Raw genomic sequence first — 11,215 nt, forward strand, 5'->3', positions numbered from 1 at the left:
CAAAATGGTCCCTGGTATTTAGGGGGCCAATATTTTTAAATTGTTCATGGATTTTTTTGTTTTGATCGGTTCTTTGTCTTTGCATTTTGCATTTCTTGACTATCAGTTTATGATGATATCAAAAATAGTTAGGATGCAAATATTACTATTAGATGAAAACATGATATGTTAAAATATATCCAAATACAGGGATAGAAATAATGATACAATGTGAATGAAAATCTTTTTCCAACATTTTAATCCAGTTTTGACCATTTTGTTTGTTTGTTTGTTTGTTTGTTGTTTAACGTCCCTCTCGAGAATTTTTCACTCATATCGAGACGCAATTTCGTTAGAAACATTTTGTCCTCTTTGCTAGATACATAGGGGGAAAAATCAACCGCCTTTAATCAACGAATCACTTTATACAACAATTTAGGAATCTTTACTAATCTGAAACTACCTATGCAAAGACTTACTTTTCACATGTCTCTGGCAACAGCATATAAAAAATTCATTCTTATAATTACAATTTTAAGAAGAAAAAAATATCTTTATAGTTTATATCCTGTACATATCTTGTTTCATTAAGTGACAGTTTATTTTCTCTGACATAACTTATCTTATACGACTGAACTACTAGTGTTTCTTACATATAATGTAATTATGTAAGTTATTTTAAGAGTTAACGCTAAATTAATGTAAACTTTCCATATTCAGTCTAAAAAAAGGAGCAAATAAATAACCGGGGTATTGTTTAAAACAATGACCATTGTATGTCATATACAGGTCAGGTGATAGTACAAGTATAACTTTCCTATGATACCTAAAAGAAATCGACACATCATTGGAACAAATAAAGACATTTAAAAAACAAGAGATGTTTGTAAAACACTTATGCCCCCTCCCCTCAAATTGGATTTTTTCTAAGTACAAAAGGGCATAACTCTGTCTAAAATGGTGCAATCCTACCCAAAACAGAACTTGACCTAGATATTCAGCTGAAAAATCTGTATACTAAATTTCATTTCAATATGTGCAACCTCTGCAAAGAAAATGAACGGAAACGGCAAATAAGTGGAATTTTTCTAAGTCCAAGGGGCACAACTCTGACACAAATGGTGCGATCGTACCCATAACAGAACTTGACCTAGATATTCAGCTGAAAAATCTGTATACTAAATTTCATTTCAATATGTGCAATCTCTGCAAAGAAAATGAACGGAAACGGCAAATAAGTGGAATTTTTCTAAGTCCAAGGGGCATAACTCTAACAAAAATAGTTCGAGCATACCCAAAACAGAACTTGACCTAGATATTCAGCTGAAAAATCTGTATACTAAATTTCATTTCAATATGTGCAACCTCTGCAAAGAAAATGAACGGAAACGGCAAATAAGTGGAATTTTTGTAAGTCCAAGGGGCATAACTTTGTCAAAAATGGTGCGATCGTACCCAAAAGAGAATTTGACCTAGATGTTTACCTGTTAAACCTGTATACCAAATTTCATTTCAGTATGTACAACTATTGTGAAGAAAATGAACGGAAACTAAATGGACGTTATATACGACAGTCAAGTTTTCACACCACCAATCCAAATTGGTAGGCATATAAACTTTTGAGAAATCATAAATTATACAGATCTAATACTTCGTACCATAGTTCATTTCTATACGAAATAGTAGTAGAACCATGTATTTGAACCAGACTTATTGTGGAACTCTTCAGCATTGGAGGTTCAAACGAATGGGATACTAGTATTTCTATGAAAAATCAGCAACTTAATATTTTGTTGGATTTAAACCTTTTAAAGGTAAGAAACAAAAGTTTTATAGTGACAGACTTAAAAGGATGTCCAAAGGAAGACGTTGAAGCAAGCAGCTAATTCATTTCAGCCTGTAATGATTGAAACAAGTGTCGGGGCATAAAAGCCCAACTCACTTTGTGTGACATTGATCTGAGATGTTGAGGGACACCAGACCAAAATTTGTAGTCTCTTCGGCATCTCACTGCGATTAGCTTTCCATGTCTAATTTACAGTTCTGCATTATTTCCAAATGTATTTTTCAATGAAGTAGCCAGTCTCTTTGAAAATGGCTACTGGAAGCTATATTCAAATATTTCATATAAATCTTAATATTTCCATTTCTAATTTTTTTCTCTGTGATAACTCTTTGAAAGTTAGTGGAGTTGATTTTTTCATAATTCTACCAGAATGTAATATACGCAAATTGATAGGTCAGGAGCTGAGGCCTAGTACACATGTAAATCTTGTGCACGTCTTTCTGTCTGACGCTAAGGAGGCCAAATATGCATGTAAATCTTTGTGCGTCTTTGTGTTTGACGTCTGTGGGTGAGGATTATTGAAATTGGCATGGGAGTCCTTGTGTAATTTAAATCTATTAGTCTACATTTTTAAAATCTAAATCTACAATTTTATTCCACAATGAAATGGAAATACATGTATAAGGAATCACTGTCTAGTTAGTATGGTATGCCAGGGACATCAATGATAGTTGGAAACGTGGGATAATTTATGCATAACGGGCTTTGCAAATTATCCCACATTTCTGACTATCGTTGATGCCCTGGCATACTTTACTTACTAGATAGTGGCTCCTTAATACTTGATATCGTGATTACTTAACTTAGCTGAACTCTTTCGGGATGGAGGTAGGAAACGTCTTTTTTTCGATGGGGGCAAATGTGTTATTGAATACAATGTGTGAGCAAGATCGATCATTGTAGAATTTATAAGGACAGATAAGTAAAATGTTCTGGTTGAATACCTTGCTAAACAATCGCTGCACCAGCCTGATCAATTTTTGAGTGGAGCTAATCCTAAAATGTTACATTTTTAACGATATTTTTAAGTAAGCAGACTCTTCTAATTAAATTTTCATTGAAAATTGTCACATTTTAAAGCTGATAACATATTCTAAACTTTCCTAATTTGACAATCTACTATTTGGAGTTCAATCCTTGGCAATACATTGTACTTTCTGCAAAAAATTGTTCGAATCATTTGATTGTCACTACTGTCAAGTCAACAATGTCATGTGCCCCAGAAAAGCAGCAATCTTGTGAGATTTAGAGCTTTCTCGACTCCCCCGCATGAGAGCGGTAGTAAGTTAGATAACTGCGAGGTACTCACGATATTACGTATTGTATCAAATAATACAGATTTTTATTTATGATACCCTCTAGGCAGATTGTTTATTTATAACTCTTTATCAGAATGCAGTTTTTATAGCCTCCATAATTATCTGAACCACATGGGGATTTTTTGAAAATGTAGACATTTTAAAATATATATTGCTGTTTGAGTGCATTTACAGGCTAAAAGTCTATCTACCTTCGAAATCCTATTGTGGTCATTACTAATACTTTCTTTTAATATGTTTAAGTTTACCTGAAGCATGGGCTAAGGTGCACAGACATGTTCTTGTGTCGTTTCTCAAATCTTTTGTATTTTTTAACGTAGTGCAGATAATCCCGGCGAATGACAATCGTCCTCTGCATCTTCATTTTTTGTACGACTCCTGTCAAAATGCGACCACGGATGGACACATTTCCTGTGAAGGGACACTTCTTGTCAATGTAAGTTCCAAGAATGGCCTGAAAGTACAAGTTTAAATTTGAGAGATAACTACTATGTACAGTCCAAAATGCATCAAAACAATAAAATTAACACACAATCATTCTTTCATAATGATCTGCAATACAAGAAAGATTTGTCCAGTGGCAGTTTGTTCCATCTGCATTACTTTTTGATACTTGAGTCTCTGGACACAAACAGTACATATGCTACGTGGCAAAGATTTCCATCTTAGATATCAAAAATAGGCTGTAAATCAGCTTTAAAATCTATTTTGAAAAGTATGTCAACTGTCATGTTCAAAGGATATCAGATAGGAAACCATGGTATTTTACAAAAGGTTTTATGCTAAGCAAAAATTTGTGCAAACTTAGCAGTTTTCAATACATAAAGCATAACAGATGGACAGTCAGATTCAGAGGGGTAAAGTGATGCTCTGGTTGGATATAAAAAGTGACATTTATTATCAAGATTTTACTGCGAGCTCATAAAGCGACAAGCTAAGTTCTCGTGAGAATAATAACAAAAGTTCAACAGAACGTTAACTCGCCTTGATTTAATGGATATATATCTAAGAGGAATAGTAAACAAAACATTCTTCATTAACTTTCAGCACTTTTCAGGCTTCTTTTTGGTAATGCAACTTACAAACGACGTCATTTGAGTCTAGACACACCAAATGTTATTTGCTGTTTGATGAGCCCATCTATTGACTAAATTTCTATGCTGGCCCTAACGGTCACACCATCAACATATTAGCAGTTGTGATGTTACTTTTGGATCATTTGGACTGCAATGTTTGGGCTTTTAAGTCAAAAATTTATTTTTTAAAAGAAACATCACCTGGTGGCATCTACTCACCACAAAATTTATGGTTTTCACTTGAATAAAAATTATGTCTAGCTATTATGAGCAATTATATTCTTTCTGGTTTTTACACTTGATGTTTACCTCTCTTGGAGTTTTGAAGCCTAGACCAACATTTCTGAAGTATCTATTATTCTTCTTCCCTTTGGCAGAGAGCAAATTCTTTTTGTTGTTTAGAAATACAGTGGGCTGTTTCTGAAAGGATCTCTCAGTCTGGAGAAAAACATTAAATAAAGTAAGTTGCATTCATATCAAGCAATCAGAGCAATTTCCTAACGTTATGGTATATCAACAAACATTGTGTCCCGTGCAATGAGTTCATGATGTGAATTTGTATGAAACTTTCATTTATTAATTAGATTCTGGGTACTTTGTACTAATGAATCAGTATTCATTAGAACAAGAAGGTATTTATGGGCATATCTGAAGAGTGTTCGGGTATAGATTTTATTCCAATATATTAAAATAAGGCAAAACTGCCTCGACACGTGCTGTAGTACCTGCTCCGCCATGATTGGCCGCAAGAAAAGACCGGAACACTGATGACGTCGGGTGAATTGCATTCTGGGATAGGAAGCGTACAAAGAAGATTCGGATTAAGGTCAAGATCTAGTAAATAACTTGAGACTAATATTTTTGGTGCAATACATTATGACGTCATAATCATTTTCAACTTTCTTTTTCCCGTACTTTACGGCTTTAGCAGAATTATGTAGAAAATATGGTATTTTCATGTCATTCAATTTGAAATCATATGAAAAATAAACCGGATACCTATATTAAATTTGATATTGATTTAAAGAAGAGGCCATTAACATACTAATTACCGTTTTCTGAAAGACTGTAGGCAATTTGGATACATTTCCTTTGCCGAATACGAAAAAAACTCCCATATTCCGGACTGGTTTTCTTAATTTTTCATTGAAAATGACAGTTTATAAGACAGTTTCTCATCTTGTTTACCTACAAATTTTACCCCGAAACACCTTATTTGACCAAGCTAAAATTGTAAAGCATCAACAAAGGAATTTATTTCTCAAGTTTGATAAATCTGTAGGCACCTCTCATTTACTAGATCTTGACCTTAAAGAACCTTATAAGCAAAAATTGGATCCAAAACTTTTCGAATAGCCATGTCCTCAAAATTCTAAACAATAAAAAGGGTTTGTAGAGTAAAAGGTGGTAACTATTTTGTATATGACTTTTAATGAATTATTTTTTCACGCCGGGAGCTAGCCGGTCCAGGGCTGTGACTGTTTGATACCTAGAACATTATTTAAATCAAAGTACTGAAAGTACTGAAAAGCGGTTAGCATGCTTTCATCTAATATGTACCGAAAAAAGTGCATGAAATGATGATATTTAAGTATGCATATCTTTGTCCAATGTCATCAGAGAAAAAAACAGACATTCTGTTTTTGTAATACTTTACTTAATAGTAAAACCAATAACATTCCAAACTGATGTCACAGATGGATTCAATCTAATTAAAATTAGATGTTCCGAATCCGCTACTGCTTCTCAAACATCTAACAACATCCTATTTGGGGTCATGTAAGAGTGAATCTTCGATTAGCCAAAGAAAATGGTTCCTCCGAAATATTGGCTTATAGTTCAGATGGGTTTCTTGTTTTCACCACCGAACCAAAACACCCGAGGAGTTTTGTAGTAAACAAAATATGCATTGCATAAGCTGTGAAAGTGTTTGTGTTTACTAGTACATGTATTCATAATCGAAAGGTCGCTCTGATGTGACCCCGAATGGGATGTTAGATGTTTGAGAAGCAGTAGCGGATTTGGAACATTTAAATAAATTTTAATTAGATTGAAATGCTTGTTTCAAAATTTAAACATGAGATTTCTTCAGTTTGAAAGACAGGAAGTGCATTTTTAAAAGTTCTCTCTTGGTGGCATCCAATCGTTCTCTGGATGAAAACAATTATGTTGATGTTGAAAATTTAATTGTCTTTCATGCTCTATTGAATCTGAAGTTAGGTAATTGTAAAGCCTACTATAGCAAGCAACTAAAAAATGACAAATTAAATTCTTTAGATTAATGGATTTGGAGTAGTGTAGATCTACAGCTGGCTAGTCAGAGAAAAAAAGGATGACTGAGCAGAGACTTTGTAAATGAATTGATATCAGAGAACTCCAGTTGTGTAGGCTCATCGCCGGTATAACCTGTCAACGAGGGATGCTTACTTCTTCTAGGCAACGGATCCCACCTCTTGAACTTTCAGGAGTCAGCTTTTCTTCTTAAATCGATCATTGATCATTCTGTATTTTGATATAGATACTGAATACTTCCGTTTAGTAATATTATGAACTACTACTTCTACGGGAAGACTGGCGAGTAAACAAGATTATCAAGCTTTATGAAATGTATTTTATTGACTTTTCAAACAAGTAAATGTTCGAATAAAATAAATGGTATATGAGAATCATTTAAAAGAAGTCTTGCACAATATGTCTAGATAAGGACATATAATGTGTATTTGCCATATGCTCTTCATGCAATATTGTTCTCAAATAAAAAATGTGAAAAGGAAAGTTGTCTAATCAATCAATACTAGTATTTAAAAATTCAAATGTGCACTAAAAGTCAGTGTAACTTAAGAAGTTATCAGTGTCACTTTCTTCAATATGTCGGTTAAACAATATACACCGATTTCTTTTCTATCAATGTGCCTCTAAACACCTGTATTTTAATTTAATTCTACTCAAACGCTCAAAATGATAATCGACAAATTGGATAAATTCAAATTTAAAAAGTATTTTCACAGCTAATAATACGTTCCCTAGGAATTGATCAAATTCTCAAAACTTATAAATAAGCATTAGGTATATATTTTAAATTTTTGCTAATTGCCAAGATTTTTCATACCTCATTCTTCTGTGAATAATAATATCGGTTGATTTTTAGAAGAGGATCACAATGCCGATTAAAATTATTATATATTTATCCATTTTTTTTCAAAATTAATTTTACTACTTTAAGTGCCCCATTATTTTTTTTAAAACTAAAAGTAAGTGATCCCTTATGATCGTTTGTACATGTAATAAATTATCAAAGACGGAGTAGAGAATTTACCCCTGGGAGCAGAGCTTTTATAACTGTTTATTAGACAGAGAAGAAAAGAGAAGAAAACAAACGTTTCACTGTGGAGGTAATCCTATTGTTTCCATAAAAACGTCACAAAAAGTGTAAAACTTACAGATGTATTCGGTGTTTTTATAAAAACGTTTTTCAGGTATTACTTAACTTAATAAATGGTGTTTCTTAATACTTTGGCAAGGAAAATCAAACTCGATCGAGAGATTTGCTGATGTTTTTGCAGTCTGTAATAACCTTCAACCTGCTGTATAATTAACCGTATCGTTCAACTTTCAAAAATAAACTAACAGTTGCTATAAATCGCGATCGCACGATGTACATGTAATAAGGACCAAATTCTCAATTCTTTGAAGTTAGTGTTCTAAGTATTGTCAATGCTTTGGTAAATACTAATAAGAATTCGATATAATAGTTATCATGGTTATAATAGCCAATCTTCGTACACAGCATATTGTCAATCTCTCACCAGGGGGCGTATTACGCCAACAGTATACAAATCATAGGAAGCGCTTTGCTGAAGTTACCGTTGTCGATAGGTAGCGCCTTGTGGAAGTTTCCGGTTTTGGTTGCAGAAGGATAAGGTTACGTGCCATAAAGCGATGTCGATAGGTAGCGCCTTATGGAAGTTTCCGGTTTTGGAGCACCCATGCCATAAAGCGGTTAGCTAGCTAACCGCTTAAAAATTATAAAAACAGCTTCAATTCATTTATTAATGTAAAATGTGAAAAAGCTGGAAAAGATTTAATTTTACGGAATTCAAATTCAAATTCAAAAAGTGAGCTGGATCAGGCTCTAGGGACATGGAACAGACTTAAACTTTAAAGAGTCAAATTTCGATCACCTGACAGAAGTTTATTAAAAAATGAATTCATTTCCTAAATTTGCAGTTGACAATTCTTTTTAAAAAATGATTAAAAATAATTTAATTTTTGGTCTGGCTAAAGACAACAAGATTTTTGTACAATATGAAAAAAATGACTTAACTTAAGAAGTTCCACGATCTTTGCAGGGGCCAAGTGCCTAAAAGAAGCAAGTATCCCTTGTTGAGAAGTCACACCCATTGTGTGTTTTATGTATTGATGAGGTAGAACAGGGTCATGGTAATTAACATACATAGATTTTACGAAATGCTGACATGAAACAAAATCCCTTGTCATTAAACTTATTTGTCAATATCGGATGATCTAACCCCTTCCCCCCTCTCCAGGCCCGTATAGCAACGGCCTTACATCAACAAAAAGCGGGAGGGGTCTAAATGAAAATTTAGTAGGCCTACTATAGCGTCAAAGGGCGGATTATACTCAGAAAAAAGTATCATGTTTATAAAAATGTCATATTACTGTAGTGTACATTTTATACGTGCAAATTTCAGCGATTTTTTTAATTGTTCTAATCATGTCACCCCGGGGGTAGGGTGGGGACATATTCAGACACACATAAAAAAAAACCTTAATGTAAAAAATAAACCATCCTGAAACCAAGTGCCTGTGTAACTGATGGGAAGCTCTACCGAGAATTCGAACCGAAATTTTTAAAACGCGTTGATATAAATTAGTCATTATTATTGGGGGTCAAAGCATAAAGAAGCTGTTTTTATGCACCGCCATTTAAACAGCTGGTACATATAGAGTCAGTTTTCATGTCCGTCTGTCGTCCTTCCGTCTATCCTTCCTTCCCTCTTTGTGTTTAGCTAAGTTCAAAGCTAAGTTTTAAAGATACTATTCGAGATTATTTTCATGAAACTACCTATGCTTAAAAATACATATTGACAAGAGCTATTTCAGTTCAGCAACATTTTTTACCTTTGCCTTCCCTTTGACCTTAACCTAACTTTTAGTGTTTAGTACATGTGTAGTTTTAAAGGAACCATTTAAGATAATGTACTAATCAAGCTTCATATGCTAAAACATACTGATGTAAGTTATTCAACCGCATCAACATTTTTAAACCTTAATCTTTAATTTCTTTTTTTTTTAATTTTATATGCAAACTTCATATTCTAATTCATACTTATGTAAACTATTCAATTGCATCAACATTTTACCTTTCCTTTGACCTTGACCTCGTTTTTCTAATTGACTGTTTATCTCATCAAATAACGTATAAGATATTTTTATCAAATTAAATATGCTGACTTATGTAAGTAAGTGCTGTATTAAAAGTTTTAACCTTGTACGTTCCTGTGACCTTGACCTCACTTGTCTTTAATTTACATTTTGCTAACCTGTAAATATTTTTTTTGAATTTTTTTAATGTAAGCTTATGCACCTGTGCATAATTTGGTGAGAATTTATCATCTATATCTATTATTTGGATGTCAATTTAATTTTAAAGAAAAACTATTCAAGATATTCTCATCAAACTTCATACAGATGTGTGCCAAAAGTGAGGGTAATTTAATTTTTCTCTCTACAAATTTCATTGAAAACAACATTTTGTTAAATCACCGGAAAAATGCTCAATTTTTGTGTAATTTCATTATTTATTTCAGTACTGAAACCAGAAAATATGTATTTAACTTTTTCTTAAAGATGAATTCATATATTAAGTTTTTTTTTTTTTTTAAGAAAAAGATAGTTTATCATTTTCATCAGTTCTGAAATTCAAGATTGATGTTGACTATATAATATTATTAATTGTGCATATGTAACTTGAATTTTCATGTCACACTTAAATTGCAATATTTTTAAAATATCGATGCTGATCAGACAAAAACTGTTGTTTTTATCAAATAAAAGAATTTCTTTGATTATCAAGAATCTGTTAAATAATGTTGTCGTGCCTATCTAATCTTCACCTTTGGCACATATCTGTACACTAAAACAAATTTTCAAGTCGCATTACTAATACAAACTCGACAGGGCATGTGTCTTATGGACAAATTTCTAGTTTTAAATAGTTTACCAGGGACCTATTTAGTATGAACGGTTTACTATATGTACGACTTATCAAGTATATGACTCACCTGTGTGGCGTAATTTCCGGTGTTGTTTGAACTATGCGAAGTAGGAAGCAATCCTAGAAAAAATAATGAAAAATAACATCATTTTATCTTTATTTGTTCTCATCTCTCTGTATCACTCATGTAAGTATTGCCAGCGTTATTTTTCCTGCATGTATTCCTTAAATTCTTCAAAAATCACCAAATTACGGAGGAAATAAAGAAGTGAACTTGCTGTTTATCTGAACAAATTAGAAAAAGTAAACAGGTCCAGTACAATCAGTACGTTGGTAGAATTGCCTACCGTAGCTTTATTTACCTACCTCAAATAGCTTTATTTAGCTATTTCAATCCAAATTTTCACAAATTTGCTTTTCATTTAATAAAATCAAAAAGTCGCAATTAACAGGTCCAGGAAAATCACTATATTTATCTACAATCTAATTAAAATTAGATGCGGGTGGTTTCGCTCCGATTACGTGTTCGCGCCGAGTGGTTTCGCTCCTATCACATGTTCGCTCCGAGTGGATTCGCCCCGCTTATCGGGTAGTCGTTTAATTATCGCTTGATCACTAATGATGATCAGATTAATTAAAAATAATGATGAGAGACCAGTCGTGCGATGAAATGGGAATTTCTGTGGGATTTAAGAATAATTGTCTTCATGCAGAAGAATCCTTGTTCTACATAACAACTGAAAAACAATGACAACTT

General features: G+C 33.0%; 1 protein-coding gene across 1 annotated transcript; it reads right to left on the bottom strand.

Moving 5' to 3' along the window:
- Positions 1-3,379: 3,379 nt before the first annotated feature.
- LOC134266496 (small ribosomal subunit protein uS17-like) lies at positions 3,380-5,007 on the bottom strand. Its single transcript, XM_062748722.1, has 3 exons — positions 4,946-5,007; positions 4,530-4,658; positions 3,380-3,598 (listed from the first exon to the last, which is right to left on the bottom strand). The coding sequence occupies exons 1-3, from the start codon at positions 4,955-4,957 to the stop codon at positions 3,389-3,391; spliced, it is 351 nt and encodes a 116-aa protein (XP_062604706.1). The 5' UTR covers positions 4,958-5,007; the 3' UTR covers positions 3,380-3,388.
- Between the last annotated feature and the right edge of the window lie 6,208 nt (positions 5,008-11,215).

Source organism: Saccostrea cucullata, unplaced genomic scaffold (genome assembly GCF_032062105.1).
Source record: "Saccostrea cucullata isolate Sc308-1 unplaced genomic scaffold, CSIRO_AGI_Scuc_v1 ctg1349, whole genome shotgun sequence".
In the NCBI taxonomy this organism is placed as follows: Eukaryota; Metazoa; Mollusca; class Bivalvia; order Ostreida; family Ostreidae; genus Saccostrea; species Saccostrea cuccullata.